Below are 17490 nucleotides of genomic sequence, written 5' to 3' on the forward strand. Positions count from 1 at the left end.
TCATATAACCCAGCATAAAACTATTCAATTGGCGGCTGTTTTGGGAATTAGGACTGTTTCTGAAGGTGGTTGAATACATAATATTCATTTCTGGAAGCCAACGTGGTGAGGTACCGTGAGAGAGATCCATCCCAAAAGGCCTGGACTTCCAACCATCAGTGGTGAATAAGAGCTTACATCGTGAGACATGTCCGTCCATCAGTGGTGAATAAGACCGTATGTATTATGAAGTGATTTGGTAGGAGTTTATTGTGGCAATCTTGTTGTAAATTTTGATAATATTATGATTTTAATGTTAGAATCCGCTGTTGTTTGTCATTTTTTGTTATATACCACTTAGCGAATTTTGTTCAAACACATTGAGACTCGCATATGCTAATTAAAATCATCAACTAAACTAAACATTAGCTTCAGAGGCTTCACATATGCTGTACGGGAGGGAGATAGCTGCACTATAAATATTAATGGTATTATGAAAAAGTCACAAAAAAAAAAACAGTCTAGATATATAATAAGTTGTGTAAATGAATTAAATAGGTAAATGAGCTTCCAATTTTGTAATTTTACCTAAATCATTTTACCCATAATCACCGCTTAGAGCTCCGGTTCAGTCCACCGCATTCCAGTTTTCTCTTTCTGCCCTTCCTCTCCGTATCCTTCTTTATTTCCTTCCAAGCATGAGCTCCGGCGACTTTGAGTAACGCATGTCCGTCACTCCGTGTCCCTCACCTCCGGCGACCGATGCCTCAGTATCACTTCTTTCGTTTCACCTCCCATCCTCTCTCTCTTCCTCTCAATCAGGTTAGGGTTTTTTTTAATGGATTTGTTCATCTTGTTTATTAAATTTGGTTAAATTAGTTAATTTGTTCATAAATCAGGCATTGTAACTTCTTGGCAACAAATTGATCTAAAAATCAACGAGCCTATTAAAATGACAGTGAAGAATGATCAAGGGAGGATTTTCTGTTGTTTAAACAAAGAATGCAACAGTCATGTTATATTTTTCGATTAGGCAGAGGTAGAATGCAGCTTGAATACAACTTGAAATAGTGAGGAGTAAATGCGTCACCTGCAGCAGTAATTCTAGCATAATTTCCATGACTAGAAACATCCAACTTAGTTCATTGATTGTGGATTTCATCTATTCAGGCGCAGTTGCAGATAATATAACATATGGACAGCAAATCAGAAGGGAGAAACTTACGGGGAATGAGGTTCACAAGTTGTTTACCTGGCATAACTTGATCCTTCGCTTCACAAGGAAAATAGTAATGAATTATCAAAGGATTGCACTTACTAGGACCTTTGGCTAATGAACCAGAGGTAGAGCTTGTTGATAATATTGCAATTTTGAATTGTAAGAGTATGAACTTTTCTTATTTCTGCTACTCATGTAATTTGTTCTGCATCTTTGAAAGGTGTTACTACTGGATGAGTCAACGAGTGCCCTGGATAGACTATTAATGCAAAATAGAAAAGTTGTTGAAGTTCTAAAGCCTGATGATGAACTCTCAGAAGCAAAATATACAATGGCACTAAGGTTTCTTCAACTCAACTTTTGATATGATGTGTTCTCTACCACTGCAAATATCAGACTTACATATATGAAGTATCTGATACACTCTGTTTCAAAATTCTGTAACTATTTTACTTAGTTGCATATAATACACTTTTGAATATTTAGTACATGTTACATGTATTTGAACTGGTCATGATTAAATATTACAGTATTATGTACTTTTTCTCATATTTATTCATTTTAATCCTCATATGTCCCAAAATAATTCTCATTGAGGTTTTTTTCGTGCAGGTGCTTGATTGCAGGCTAGGCTACTGGTTTGGCAGCAGGTGTGTGCTGCGGGTTTGGATAATCTGCGTTTTTTTGTTCTTGCATATGTATTCACAGTTATCCTTGTAATAAAATGTCCACTGTCATCTCTTTGATAAGCCCTTTTTGTGCCTTTTTGTTCTAGCATTTTGTTACCAAATATTCTTGCAAGATGGTGGTTTGGTAATTTTGCTGCTCCATACAATCTTCTCTCACAAGTCTGTGGTTTGTCTCTTTGCCCCCCTCTCTTATATTTCTTCTTTGCCCCTTCTCTTATGTTGCTTAATAGTCACGAGATGATGTATTAATATGTGATAGAGAATATGATAATAGGACTAAAGGATAATTTGGGAATTAAGAGACGTGTGTTTGGGTTCTTATGGGAGTTAGTTACTGAGAAGAGTGCTTTAGTTGTTATATTCAGTGGCGGAGCCTGTATATCAAATACAGATGAAATTCTAAATTCTAAATTGTTCATATTGTAATTATTCATATTTACACTCTTAAACTTGACAAGTTTTTATGAAAACGTCTATTTTAGGTTTAATGCATATTTGCACCTTTAAATTTGGCACTTTTTGTCTATTGGCACCTTGAACTTTTAAAATAACCTATCACATACTTATAGTTGCATTTAAAAACCTATCATACACTTATAGTTGGTTTTAAAAACCTATCGCATACCTATAGTTGGCTTATTCGGACCTCCTATACATAAAATTGTTGATCTATTTTTGAGATCAGGTGGTATACAGACAAATTCACGCGTATTTTTTCTCTATAGCACGCACATGCCACCTCATTTGTCAACGATGACAGACCAGCAATTTTGTATGCATGAGGTTCGAATGAGCCAACCATAGGTATGTGATGGGTTTTTAAAACCAATTGTAGGTGTGTGATAGGTTTTTAAAGGCAACTATACGTGTGTGATAGGTTATTTTAAAAGTTCAAGGTGCTAATAGACAAAACATGCCAAATTTAAGGGTGCAAATATGCATCTAGCCTAAAACAGGCGTTTCCATAAAAATGTATCAAGTTTAAGGGTGTAAATACTGCGTTTCCATAAAAAGAAGTCTGACTTGACCAAATCATGCTGCAATCATGATCAAACTTAATCAGACATTGTAACCATGCTCTGTGATTTAATAATGGTTTTATACATCAAAAGCTTCCCGAACTTGTCCAAAAAACTTGATTGATCTCCTGAAGTTACATGGTGTTCCGATAGCTCCTCAATTGGCTTAAAATAATCTGTTGGTCATCTGTATTTGTTTAAATTGGCCTATTGCCTCTCTGACATTGCTTACATTGACCTCATAAACTTGTTTAAAGTGATATACGTATCAATTTATATAAATCTGTAAAAAAAATTCAAAACTTAAAAGATAAATGTCTAATTCATGATTCTAAGTCTTTCAAACAATCTAATTTTGTTTTGTACATTTTTATAGTGTTTTTTATAGATTTAGGAATTTATAACATTTTGAGCAAGTTTAAAGAGCTAATGAGATATCGTATAAATCCAAAATATATAGTACTAATAAAAATATAAAATGACTATATATATTTTTGATGGTGTAGCCGACATAAGATACAATTGAAATAATACATATGTGTTTGTATATGAGTAATTCTGAGTCTGTTCGTGAGGAATGGCAGAACTGCCCTCCTTTCCTAGTTTATCTTGTTCTTGCTGACAACAGTTAATAATATATTCCTTTTTTTTCTCAACAACAACAACAAAGCCTTAGTTCCGAAATGATTCGGGGTCGGCTAACATGAACCATCATATAAAACCGTGAAATCAAGTCGTGTTAGCGACACAAATTCTCTCCCTCCATTATGTCCTATCCACTACCATATTTTCCTCAATCCCCAATAAACTCATATCACTCTCGATCACCCTCCTCCAAGTTTGCTTAGATCTTCCCCTACCCCTCACCACTACATCCCTTTGTCACTCTTCAGTCCTCCTAACCGACGCATCAAGCGCGTCTTACATGGCCAAACCACCTTAGTCGGTTTTCCCTCATTTTATTCTCAATAGTTTTAACCCCTACTTTTGTTCTAATTATTTCATTACTCACCCGATCCTTTTTCGTATGACCACACATCCGTCTCAAATACGCATCTCTGTCACTGACATCTTATGAATGTGATGGTGTTTCACTGCCCAACACTTCGTACCATATAACAAATGATGGTCTGATTGCTGTACGGTAGAATTTTTCCTTCAATCTATTAGGCATGCCGAGGTCACAAAGGAAACCCGTAGCAGTCTTCCACTTCGCCCACCCCGATTTAATCCTATGAGCAACATCTCCATCTACTTCTCCATCCGTTTGGATAATAGATCCTAAATACCGGCAGCAATCCGATGCTTGAACAACTCTCCCATATAGGGTGATTGTCCCTGCCTCCCTACTCTTATCGTCGCTAAACTTACACTCTAAATATTTTGTCTTACTTCGGCTCAACTTAAAGCCTCTAGATTCTAAAGTTTGTCTCCATAGTTCCAACTTCCTCTCCACGCCTTTTTTCGTCTCATCAACCAACATAATATCATCTGCAAACAACATGCACCATGATATACCATCTTGAAGTGAACTCGTTAGTTCATCCATAATGATGGCAAAAAGAAACGGGCTTAGCGCAGAACCTTGATGCACTCCAATCGTAATAGGGAACTCTTCAGTCTTCCAAAAAAAAAAAAAGTCAATAAAGCATTCTTCAAAAAAGAAAATCAAGTCAATAAAGCAGAAATATGTTCGCACATAAGGACCACAGTCTCAATTATTTATTTACAGTACAAATTAGCTTTTCTGTGATATCTTTACGTTTGGTATCCATTCTGTTTTTATGGAGATAGTTGAAATGTTTTGGGAATTCATTCTTCCCATTTTGGTTGATTTAATTACAGATCCCATCAAACAATACATTGTCAAGCCTATCAAACGACAAATTAATTTAGCCATGATTTATAGTTTAGAGAATAGATTAAAACTTATTAAAAAAAGTTTTTACTCGTTCAATTTTAAAATTTATACTCTGATGTTAGATATGTGTATGTAACATATATTTTTTTTTTTTGTAACCGAGTGATGAGTTGATTGCATTTTAAACAAATTGAAGAGACTATTAGATATTTTAAACAAATTGAAGGAGATATCAAGAATACTTTGAAGGTTGAGAGGCCAATCAAGCAAGTTCGGGGAAAATGTGTATTAAGCCTGTATTCTATTATCGGCTTAGTAGTACTCGTTTAAAAAAAAAAAGTCCGTGTATATAGAAAAAGTTCTATTTAGTACTTGACTTTATGAAAGATACTACTAGTCCTATAATATTTTTAAAAGTGATCTATTTTCTCATTAACTTATTTAATGTATACGCCATTTCAAAATTTTTTTTTTTTAAATCATATGAATAATAAAAAAAAAGGGCGGCCCGGTCGCATTACGCGTCCCCGCTGAGCGAGGGTCCGGGGAGGGGTCCCACCACAAGGGTGTATTGGGGGCAAGCCTTTCCTTGTCAATTTAATTGGCAAGAGGCCGCTCCTAAGACTCGAACCTGTGATCTCTGGTCACACGACAATAACATTTTACCGTTGCGCCAAGGCTCGCCCTCTTTTTAAATCATGAATAGATTATTTTAAATAAATTTAAAAGATATTACAAAAAAATAAAAATAAAAGATAAATATGATATTTTAGAAGTAATTGATTTTTTTTTTAATATCTTCGTGAGTTAACATGTATGCTACTGAAACAAAGAGAAGAGAGTTTTAATTGGAGTGAAAAGCTCTTCTTTCTGTGTTCATTACCATTTGTTACCCAGTAGTCTTCAGTTTCCTCTCCCAGTAGTCTTCATTATCATTTGTTACCATTTGTTACCCAGTAGTCTTTCTGTATTCACTTTACTTCTCTCTCTCTTCTGTATTCAGTGTCTCTTTTGATAGATAAAATGGTTCTGGATTCCATTCTTTGTGTGCAACCAAAAAAAAAAGAAAGTCTTTCTTGTGCGTTCATTAACATTTGTTAGCCAGTGTGATCATTTCTACTACTTTCTTCCCTTTCTATCTTCCAAATCATCTACTTCTCTCTCTCTCTTCTGTATTCACTTTCTTCCTTTTCTATCTTCCAAATCATCTACTTCTCTTTCTCTCTTCTCTATTCACTTTCTATCATGGATTGCATTCTTTCATTTTTGGGCAACTTAATTACAGATCCCATCAAACAGTACATTGTTACGCCTACCGCACGACACATTGGCTATGCTTTCAAGTGCAACAGCAAAGTCCAGACTCTCCAAGGCCAGGTTGAGCAATTGAAGAACAAGAAAGACAGGTTGCAGCACTCTGTTGATCATGCTACTCGAAACAGGGAAGAGATCTTTGAAAATGTTACCAACTGGCTGAGCAGTGCGGGTAGCGCTATTGGAGATGCCGAACAACTTGTGCAACAGAAAGAAGAAGCCAAGAAAAAGTGCTTGCTTGGATTATGTCCCAACTTGAAGACTCGCTATCAGCTGAGCAAGAAAGCAGACAAGAAAGCTTCAGGGATCGAGAAGCTTCTAAATGAAAAAGAACTAGATCCAGTTTCCTTCCCGCTCCCTCCGAAACCGATACTCGAGCCTTCTGTGTACAGCCGCGAAGCCCTGCCTTCAAGGGTGTTGATACTCAACCAAATTATGGATGCTTTGAGAGATCCTACTCTGAATATGTTAGGGGTCTATGGTATGGGAGGCATCGGTAAAACCACACTAGCAAAGGAGGTCCAAGGAAAAGCACTAGCAGAGGCGCTGTTTGAGACTGTGGTAGTGGTTACTGTTTCTCAGACACCAGAATTGAGAAGGATTCAGGCAGAGATTTCCGATTTCTTAGGCCTGAAATTTGATGTTGAGGAACTCCCCGGGAGAGCAAGTCGACTTCGTAATAGGTTGGAGAACTCCAAAGTACTCGTCATTCTTGATGATCTGTGGCAAAAGCTTGATTTGAATGCTATCGGAATTCCTTATGGGGATGCATCTAAGGGTTGCAAAATAATACTTACCTCAAGGAACATGGATCTATTATCTAGTGAGATGCGTGCACAAAAACTATTCTCACTTGAAGCTCTAAAAGAGGAAGAGACGTGGAAGTTGTTTGAAATGTCTGTAGCCGAGGCTAAAGATGCAAAATTCCATGCCATAGCAACTAAAATTGCAAAAAAATGTGCAGGGTTACCTCTTTTGATTCAACTAGTTGCCACGGATTTACAGAATAAAGATTCTTATGAATGGAATGATAAGCTAAGTCAGCTGTCTACCTTTGGCGATGAAGAAATATATGGAAGAGTGTACAAAGTCCTTGAGTCCAGCTTTGAGAGTCTACCAGGAGAGGAAATGAAGTCATTTTTCTTGCTTTGTGCTCTGTTTGGGCAATCTAATATCCGGATCCAGTACTTGTTGATTCACAGTATGGGGTTGGGTTTATTTAAGCACATTCGTACAATTGAAGGCGGAAGGGACAAAGTGCTAACCTTGATCAATAAACTTAAAGCTAAGAGTTTGTTGCTGGATGGAGACATGGTTGGATTTGTCAAAATGCATGATGTTGTTCGTGATACTGCTCTTTCAATTGCATCTAGAGTGCAACATGCTTTTATTGGTATAGGTGAGGTTAGATTAAGGGACTGGCCAAACCAAGACTGCACCAGAATATCTCTTCCGTATTCTGATGCCCGCGAGCTTCCTGTAGACCTGAATTGTCCAGAGGCAGAATTATTTTTACTTTTCACAGAAGATCTTTGTCTAAAAGTGCCCCATTCTTTTTTTGAAAGAATCCAAAACTTGAAGGTTGTTCATTTTTCCGGTATGCGTCTGGTGCCTCTTCCTTCATCAATTGGTTCACTTGCAAAGCTTCAGGCATTGTGTTTGCATAAATGCCGGTTGGATAATGTAGCTACCATTGGAAAGATGAAGCAACTAGAGTTGCTTAGTTTTGCAGACTCGGACATTGTTGAATTGCCTAAAGAAATAGAGGCATTGACTCAACTGAAGCAATTAGATTTGAGAAATTGCTCCAATCTCCAAGTAATTCCTGAAAATGTGTTATCAAAACTGAGCTCGTTAGAAGAACTTTACATGCTTAACAGTTTTGTTCGATGGAATGCCAATGGTAATGCGAGACTTGTGGAGTTAGAGAGTTTGCCTAACCTTTCAACTTTAGAAATACAAATTGTAAATTCTAAGTCGATACCACAAGGTTGCAGGTTCTTTGATGGGTTGAGAAGTTATAAAATATCCATAGGTGATCGATGGGGTAACTGGGAAGGGAACGATGAAAGATCAAGAAAGCTAAAGCTAAAGCTAGATGCAGGTATTCATTTGGAGGATGGGATTGAAGTGTTGTTGAGAGGGATTCAAGATCTATCTTTATCTGAAGCAATGGGAATTGAGAGTTTATTGTATGATCTAGATCGAGAAGGCTTTCCGCAATTGAAGCATCTACGCATTGAATATGATTCTAGTATTCAACATCTGATCAAGTCGACAATGCAGCCTTATTGTCATGCCTTTCCCATCTTAGAGTCGTTGTATCTGAGAAGATTAATGTGCTTGGAGAAGATGTGTCATGGTCAACTAGAGATGGGGTGTTTTGGTGAATTACGAATCCTAAAAATGGAACGTTGTGATAAATTGAAGAGCCTCTTTTCATTTTCATCGGCCAAATGTTTACTTCAACTTCGAGAAATTGATGTTGCATTTTGTGAAAACCTGGAGGCTATAGTTTGTGAAGGAAGTGAAGGTGAGGATTGCATCAATGAAGTGATCGAGTTCAATCAATTGAGTTCCTTGAAGCTCGAGAAGCTACCAAAGCTCACAGGCTTTTGCAAAATAAAAGAGGGAACTGCACCAATGGAATTGCTTTTCAATGAACTGGTATGCTCTTTTTTCTAGTCGAATTTGATTTTTGTTTTCATATATATATATATATAAACACAACATTTGATGTGCAGGTTTCTTTCCCTAATTTAACAAGCTTGGAGGTGTGGGAATGCAAGTGTTTGAAATATGTATTTACAGCTCCAATGCTGAAACGTCTTAGTCAACTCAAAATGTTTGACTTAATGGGTTGTGAGTCGGTGGAAGAGATAATACAGAGTAAGAAAGATGAAGAAATAGAGAGCATCAATATGATTTTGTTTCCTAAGCTTGACTCTCTTCGACTTAAAGAACTTCCAAAATTGCAAAAATTCGGCTGTGGCTATTCAATTGAATTTCCATTGCTCAGAGAATTGAGGATAAGAACATGCAATGCAATGAAGAATTTTGTGTCCAGATTTTCAAGTAATGAGAGTGAGGAAGAATACTTCTTCAATGAAATGGTGATGTTTTGCTTCTCTTCTTTTCAATGTAATATTAACTTGATTTAACCCTCTTTTGAGAACATAGTTATTTTGAATTGTTTTTTTTTTTAATTTCATTTGAATTCTGTTTTTATCTAGTAAAATTATTATTTTTTTAGAAAAGAAGTTATTCTGATGGAATTATTAGTATTGTAGTAATTGATCTAAATACATGTGTTGCAGGTCACTTTCTCCAACCTGGAGACAATGCAAATCTATGGCATGAACTTCAAATATTTATGGAGTAGCGATCCATGTGGAGCTTTCACTTTTGAAAATCTACTATGGGTTCATGTCACCTGGTGTAGGAATCTGAAATATGTATTTCCAGCATCTATAGCTTGTAAAGATTTCAAACTTCAAAAGCTGGAAATAGATAACTGCAAAAGTTTGGAAGTAATTATTGCGAAGGAAAAGGATGAAGGATCAGAAGGCTCCCCTTGTTTTGCATTTCGTCAATTAAGCTTCCTTCAATTGATTAATTTAGAGAAAATGAGGAGTTTGTATGAAGGACCTCATAACTCTGAGTGGCCAAACTTAAAACGTTTGGAAGTATATGGTTGTCATCAAATTATGAAATTTTGGTCCAAAATCTCTTCTTGCCACCAAGAAAATGAAGAGGGGAATGGCCTTGTTCCATTTCAACAAACATTGTTTTCTCTTGATAAGGTATATAATTTCTCAATTTTCTTTTTTTTTTTGTTTTACATATATCATATTCAATTTACTTATAATTAGCTCAATACATAAGGATTCAAGCTAGAGCTTTTAAAATACCTTGAAATCAAAATTATAATCTAATAATAACCCATAATTCCATAGATCACTTTATGAAGATCGAGTTAATTGAGATTTTGATGTACTTATTTCTTCTTCTAAACAAACAAACTATGAAGCATCGACACGGGTACGTGCACGGGTATGCCTACCGGTACGGAAAACGGCATTTCTAAAAAATACGAGATATGGGTACGGCGGGAATACGATAAATTTTATATATAATTAATAATATATATATCATTTGTAATGAAAAATTTAAAAGGTACATAAATATATAAACCACAAATCACATTCATAAAGTCATTATAAAACCAAAAATAACACTCATAAATCATTATAAAACGACAAATAACATCTATAATATTAACTAATAAGTCATTAATTCATAAAAAGCAAACATTTAATACTTAAAACTACTTGACGTCGAAGTTGAACAGAAGTCGAAGTCGAACACAACAAGTTATGCAAACAGAACCCTAAAGGAGATGGAAGTTAGGGTTCGAGAGAAAACTAAGAACAATTTGGTTGGGTTTTTCAATTTCTTATATCTCTGTATGTTTCAAACGGTGAGTGGGTGATGGGTTAATATTACTCTATTAATTTGTTGTATAATCCTTATATTTTTAAAGTTTTAAGAAAAACCCCTACAATTTAACTAATGTATTATGAAAAGTATTCCTGAAGTATCCCCCGCATATCCACCAATTAGCTTAAATTATACACTTTGGTTTGCACAAATTTATTTTTTATTAAATTTTGTATGGACGTTGACTTGATAAAATGGTTTCTATTTTTGGTCAGTTTATTCCCAACTTGGAGGAATTGACAATAGATGACCAAAGCTTGAGGGCTATACATCAAAGTGGTGATTTTTCAGTTGAGTTGTTTTCCAGACTGAAAAATGTTACCCTACACTCTAGCCAAGAAGAATCTATTCCTTTTCTATTTGGTTTCCTTAGACGACTCTGCTCTTTGGAAAGGCTTGTCTTCAATGGTTGTTCTTTGCATGAGATAGCAATTGGAGAGGAAGAACATCATCCAAGATTAAAACACTTGAATTTGAGATATGTTGACAATTTGAGACACATGATGAAGAAAAGCTCATTACTCAATCCCATCCTTCAGTATCTCCAGACTTTGGATGTTTATTCGTGTCATGATCTGATAAATATAGCACCATCCTCAGTTTCTTTCCAAAATCTAATAACTCTAAATGTGTCATGTTGTAGTAAGATGACAAACTTGGTAAAGGCATCAACAGCCAAAACTATGGTGCAGCTCATGGAATTAGGAGTATTTAAATGTGAAGGGATGGAAGAAATTATTGCAACCGATGCAGATTGCAAAGAGCATGATGATATTATTTTCAATAAGCTGAAACGTTTGAACCTTGATGGTTTAGATAGACTAAACAGCTTTTGCTCTGGCAATTACGACTTTAGTTTCCCATTGTTAGAAGAAGTAAATGTCAAGGGTTGCTCTATCATGGAGTTTTTTTGTGGCGGAGAATTGAGCACACCAAAACTACGAGGAGTACAATGTGAAGATGAACAACAGTGGGAAGGAAATCTTAATGCCACTATAGCATGTCAACTAAAAAAATGGGTATGTAATTATGATTTTTGTATTCTTGCTTCCCTTAATTAGTAATAATGTTATATCTTGGTATTGAAATTAAGGTTGGTGGACATTTTGAAGAAGGGAGAGTCTTCCAAAATCTAGAATCTCTGAAAGTGGTGAAAAATGCAATTTGTTCAAAAGCTATATTAGCCAATCAACTGCACTTCTTGAATAGGTTGACAGAGATTACTGTAAGCGATTGTGAGTCAGTACAAGTTGTTTTTGACTTGGAAGAGCTATCTGCTGAAGGTAGATCTGTTGGATTGCTATCGCAATTAAATGAAATACAGCTGACTAATCTACCCATGTTGAGCCAATTATGCAACAAGGGTCCTAGGGGCATTTTGGACTTCAGCAAACTGCAAGTGCTGAAAATAGACAACTGTAGCAGGTTGGAATATGCATTTACTTGGTCCATGGCTTCATGCCTCTTTCAACTCCAAATGATAGAAGTGAAAAATTGTGAGATGATGGAAACAATAATAAAGGAAGAGGAAGCAGAGGATGTAACCCAAGTGATACTTGATTCACTACAATATATCAATGTGGAATGTTTGCCAAAGTTTTCAAGTATTTATTCAGGAAGTGGTGATTTAGAATGTCCATCATTGGAGGTGATTAGCATAAGAAACTGTCTAAATATCAAATCATTCATTTCAAGATTGACAAAGGAAGATAGAGAAGGGAAGGAAAACCACAATCTTATTTGTTGCAGCCATAAGGTTAGTATAGAACACGATTCAATCTAATTATATGTTTCTAATTGTTTTTATTAGAATTACTTTTACCAAATTAATATAAGAGAAATAAAAAATGATAATTAATATGACGACTTTTAAAGCATAGTGTGTATATATATATATATATGTTTGTTAGTATTTCATGATATTTAACAGGGCGATCCTGAGATTCTGAAGGCAAAGGGAGGAAGTAATAAATGAAGTAAAAAAATCAATTATGTAAAATAAAAATTACTTAAAAAACCTTTTTATTACACACTTAACATGGATCTAATAAAAGCATCTAATTTCTTATAAAAGAACATTTTATTGAGCATTATCTATGAGCATTTCTAGATGTAGAATTACTAAAAATAGTGTCTATATCAATATACTCTAACATATTTCTTTCAGTACATAAAAATTATTAAACCATTTAACTTTTCTTATGACGTTGATGATATCATTATTCAATACTTTTACATTTTGGGCCCTCCATTGCTTGGACCTTGGGCAGGTGGCCCTTCTACCCATGCCTAGGGACGGGCACTGTGATATTCTGTGTATAAGTTTGGGTCTGACTTGACTACTTAATGTTGATTTTGTATATTGCAGGAATTTCCCAAATTGGAACAGTTGTCATTAGACATCAAGTCCATCACAGCAATACTGCAATTTGAATTGCCCATGGACTTCTTTTCAAATGTTAAAAGTCTTCTGTTGCGATATTACTCTGCCACAACCAAATCACATGTTGGTCTTCTTCATTTCCTTTCAAGATTACCAAATGGTGTTGAACTCGCGTTCTTTAATTCATCTGTTGAAGAGCTCTTTAAATTTGAAGGACTCATAAGTACCACGTTGGAAGGAGCTGCGACTACACTTCCACAAATAAGAGCTTTAACACTAATAAATCTTGATCATCTGAAGCAAATATGGTGGCAGAATTCTCAATTGCAATATCTCGAGACCCTGAAAGTAATTTCGTGTGGAAATTTGATTAATTTGGCATCATCCTCTACATCCTTCCAAAATCTGACAACTCTTAAAGCATATGGATGCAATCAATTGAGAAATTTGATATCATCATCAGTAGCCAAAACTTTGGTGCAACTTGAGAGATTAACAGTAGAATCTTGCAAGATGTTGATGGTAATAGTAGAAGACAGAAATGATGAAACAGAGGAGATTGTTTTCACCAAAATGAAAAAAATGGAGCTTATTGATCTGCAAAGTCTCAGAAGCTTCTCCTTAGGCAATTCCACTTTTGAATTCCCATGTTTGGAGCAAATTGTCCTAAGTTACTGCCCCAACATGAGAGTCTTTTGTCCACGGAGTATGGGAAACATAAGCACACCGATGTTAAACAGTGTAATTGATGACCCATGGAGTAAAGAACTTTATTGGGAAGGAAACCTCAACGAAACCATTGAACAAATATACAAGAAAATGGTAAGTAGCTAGTCATTAGACCCTGACAGTGAATAATAATCACATAGTTGTTAGAATCGTACGAGTCGCGAGTCGATTCGTACGATTCGATTCATGAAGAATTCGAGTCGTATCTATGGTACGACTCAGAAGCTTCATGAATCGGCCGAGTCACCACCGATTCGGCCGATTCATCGAGTCATCCGAGTCGGCTGATTCAGGCTACCATTTAGAAAACAAATTCAATTTTTAACAACTTAAAAACTTACAGCAGCAGAAGAAAATGACTATTCACTTTACAAAAACAAAAAAAAAACGTACAGAAGTTATGAAACACAAATAGTTCCAATCAGATGACTCTCACTTTACAAATTTTGTCTCTACTTTCTTTTATAACTTGATATAATTTCTATTTAGATATTAAAATCGCATTTTTGAACTAATATTTAAAGTTAATATGGTTAATATTTTATTTTTTTATAGCATTTTGAATTTAATCCGACTCTTACTATTCGATTCGATTCACGAGTCCCGATTCGCAAAATGAGATTTCGAGTCACGAGTCGAATCTCGATTTAACAACTATGATCACAAATATCAGTAAATATATATCTAGAGTACTTTTAAAATAATAACTAGAGATGAAGAGTATTTTGGAAATTCACATACGCTCAAGTGAACCTTTTGCTTGTGTTTGGTTTCTTAGTTCATATATTTACTACTTTTGTTTTGTTTTGAACTCTAAGGTTGGGTTCAAAGATGAAGAGGATGTCAAACTCTCAACTTTTCCTACACTGAAAGATAAATGGGGTGGCCAATTTGCATTCGAGAACTTTGTCTGGTTAGAAAGGTTGGTGGTGGATGAGTGTCCAATGATCTCAAATGCTATATCATCACATATACTTCAACATTTGAAGAAGTTGAAAGTGCTGATAGTAGAAAAATGTGATTTAGTCGAACAAGTGTTTGATTTGGAAGGACTAAATGCTACGGAGTTTAGAATTGACGAGAGAATGGAGAATTTAAATGAACTGCACTTAGTTGATCTGCCAAAGTTGACCCATGTGTGGAGCAAGGATCCTCAACAAATTCTGAGTTTCGAAAATCTCCAACTGCTCAAAGTTCACAATTGTGGCAACTTAACATTTATATTTAATCTCTCAATGGCTTTAACTCTTCCAAACCTTCAACGTGTTGAAGTAAAAAATTGCAGTCTGGTGGAACATATAATTGCAAAAGCAGAGGAGGAAAAAATGCAGGAATATCAAACAATTTTTCCATCTTTGGAGTCGATGAATCTACAATATTTGACTAAATTGTCGGGTTTTTATTCTGCAAGTGGGTTTCTAGAATGTCCATCCTTGAAAATGATTGAAGTAGTTGAATGTCCAAATATGGAATTATTTCTTCAGCAATTCCAAACCGACAAGAATCAATTAGCAATGAGATCATGTTTCTGGGCAATAAGGTTAGTTTTCTTGAAGATTTGTTTTTTCTTTCACTTGTCTCTTATATTTTATTAGGAGAATAAGTAAAAAAGTCTAAAGTTATGTCACCCATCTGAAACATAAGCCCAATTATGGCCAAATTTAAGGATAATCTTTCAATTGAGCCGATGCTAAAATTTATCAAGGATGCTCTTGTACATGACCAAGAACTGAAATATACTGGTGCAGATAACAAACTCTAAAATAGTATATTTTTGTTAAATATATTTTTGTCTTTTGTTTTCCCAGATTGCAGTTCCAGGACTAGAAGAATTGAAAGTAGAATGGAACAGCTTGAAGGGTATATTGTATGACGACGATCAACTCGAATTCCTACACAGACTGAAGCGCATTGAGTTAACAGGCTTCCAAGGTGGAGAACATGCAATTTTTCCATCTAATTTCCTTCAACATTTTCCCGAATTGGAGCAGCTTGCTTTAAGTGATGCTTTAATTGAAGAAATACACCTTCAAAAATTGAGCTTTCTCGAGAGCAAAGATGGAATGTCACTTGCATTGTTGAAGAAATTGAAGCTATCAAATCTGCCAAAGCTCAAGTATCTAGTCCAAGATGATTCCCATCTAGTCCCCTTGTTTCAGAATTTGGAAGATTTAGAAGTAGTTGAATGCAACAGATTGGAGATTCTAGTGCCTTCCGCTGTGGCATTTCAAAATTTAACAATTTTAGAAGTGGCAAAGTGTGATGGGCTGATAAATCTCATTACAACTTCAACAGCTAGGAGTCTTGTGCAGCTCAAAAGAATGGATGTGAAGGATTGCAAAATGATGCAAGAAATTGTAGCCATTGCATCGGATGTAGTGGAATATGAGGTTCGGTTCAGTCAACTAGAGTACCTAGGACTCGATGATTTGCCATGCCTCACAAGCTTCTGTTCTGGGAATTTTGATTTCCATTTCCCATCTTTGGAAGAAGTGGTGGTTACAGGATGCCCCAACATGAAGATTTTTGCTGAGCAAGTTCCAACTGCACCAAATCTAAGGAAAGTTAAAACAGGAAGACACGAGTATGGCCAGAAATTGCAACTGATAGTGGAACGGGAATGGGAATGGGAAGGCAGCCTTAATAACACCATTCAAGCATTATTTATTGAAAAGGTACGTAGACATTAAAATCGTTAGCCTATAAGAAGAGCCAGAACGGATCAGAACTTACTAGTATTACAATTGGGTTAAATGCACCATTAATTGGTCACTCAACTTTCATTCATGTAATTAACCCTATTGCAATTTAGACAAAGTAGATGTTACTGTTTTCTTCACCGGTGAGAAATTGTATAATGTGTTAATAAATGAAAATTACGTAGTAGCTTAATTAGTTAATTCTCAAAACGTTGTTTGATTGTGAAATCTGCTCTGTGCAGCATGGTGATGAAAAGATTGAATGAGCTCAACTCAACAAAGGAAAAGGTGATGTATTCCAAGTAATCCCATTTTAGTTTAAGAATATTATTCTATTTTTATCCAATCATCTTATTGATATCTATCAATTATTGCTGCTGACTACTTTAATTATTAATTTATTACTGCTGCAGATGTACTGTAAAGTCTTGTTGTTTGAAAATATCTCATGTCTGGTATAGTGATCCGAGATGTAAGAGGAAGGGGTTTAATGGTTGTAATAAAACTTGTGACTGTTAGAAAGGAGAAGTAAAACTGCAGTTTTACTTGAGAAACTTAGAGGTATTCAGACACTGTTTCACAAATTAAAGATAGAAAAAAAAACGAATAGTATTCAGATGCTGTGAATATAGACGAAGTTTGCGGATCAATTCTATAACTCTTGTAATTTTAGAAGTAACATTTTCAATATGTTTTGAATTCATTTAGCATATTTATTCAATGTAAAAATGTACCAAAATTTGATTTTTTTTTTTTTATATATTACATGGTTTTTTTGAAATGATTTGATAGTTTGGGAGATTTAAATTTAAATTATTACAGGATAATTATATATAAAATAAAGAATAAAATAAATAAATCACTAACAGGGAAGTAAAGCTGAAAGTGGGAAACTCAAAATTACAATAGGGAACAGATTTTGTTGTAATTCTGTTGGTATGGTCTCCCTTTTGGCTACAGATTTGGTAGCATAAATTTATGGCGTAAAATTCTGTCTCTAAAGATTATTAATGACATGTCATTTTTCTTAGTTGAGGTGGAGGTGTTACGTTTTTGTGCCACATTGTGCAAGTCTGTTAGATTAGAGTATTATTAAAC

General features: G+C 35.2%; 1 protein-coding gene across 1 annotated transcript; it reads left to right on the forward strand.

Annotated features, from left to right (window-relative positions):
* Window positions 1–3210: 3210 nt before the first annotated feature.
* Window positions 3211–15666, forward strand: LOC136202638 (uncharacterized). The gene is made up of 8 exons (XM_065993386.1): window positions 3211–8748; window positions 8826–9194; window positions 9399–9884; window positions 10797–11600; window positions 11675–12337; window positions 12950–13786; window positions 14512–15233; window positions 15502–15666. The coding sequence occupies exons 1-8, from the start codon at window positions 6013–6015 to the stop codon at window positions 15518–15520; spliced, it is 6636 nt and encodes a 2211-aa protein (XP_065849458.1). The 5' UTR covers window positions 3211–6012; the 3' UTR covers window positions 15521–15666.
* The last annotated feature ends 1824 nt before the right edge of the window (window positions 15667–17490 follow it).

This window comes from Euphorbia lathyris, chromosome 8 (assembly GCF_963576675.1).
Source record: "Euphorbia lathyris chromosome 8, ddEupLath1.1, whole genome shotgun sequence".
NCBI lineage: Eukaryota > Viridiplantae > Streptophyta > Magnoliopsida > Malpighiales > Euphorbiaceae > Euphorbia > Euphorbia lathyris.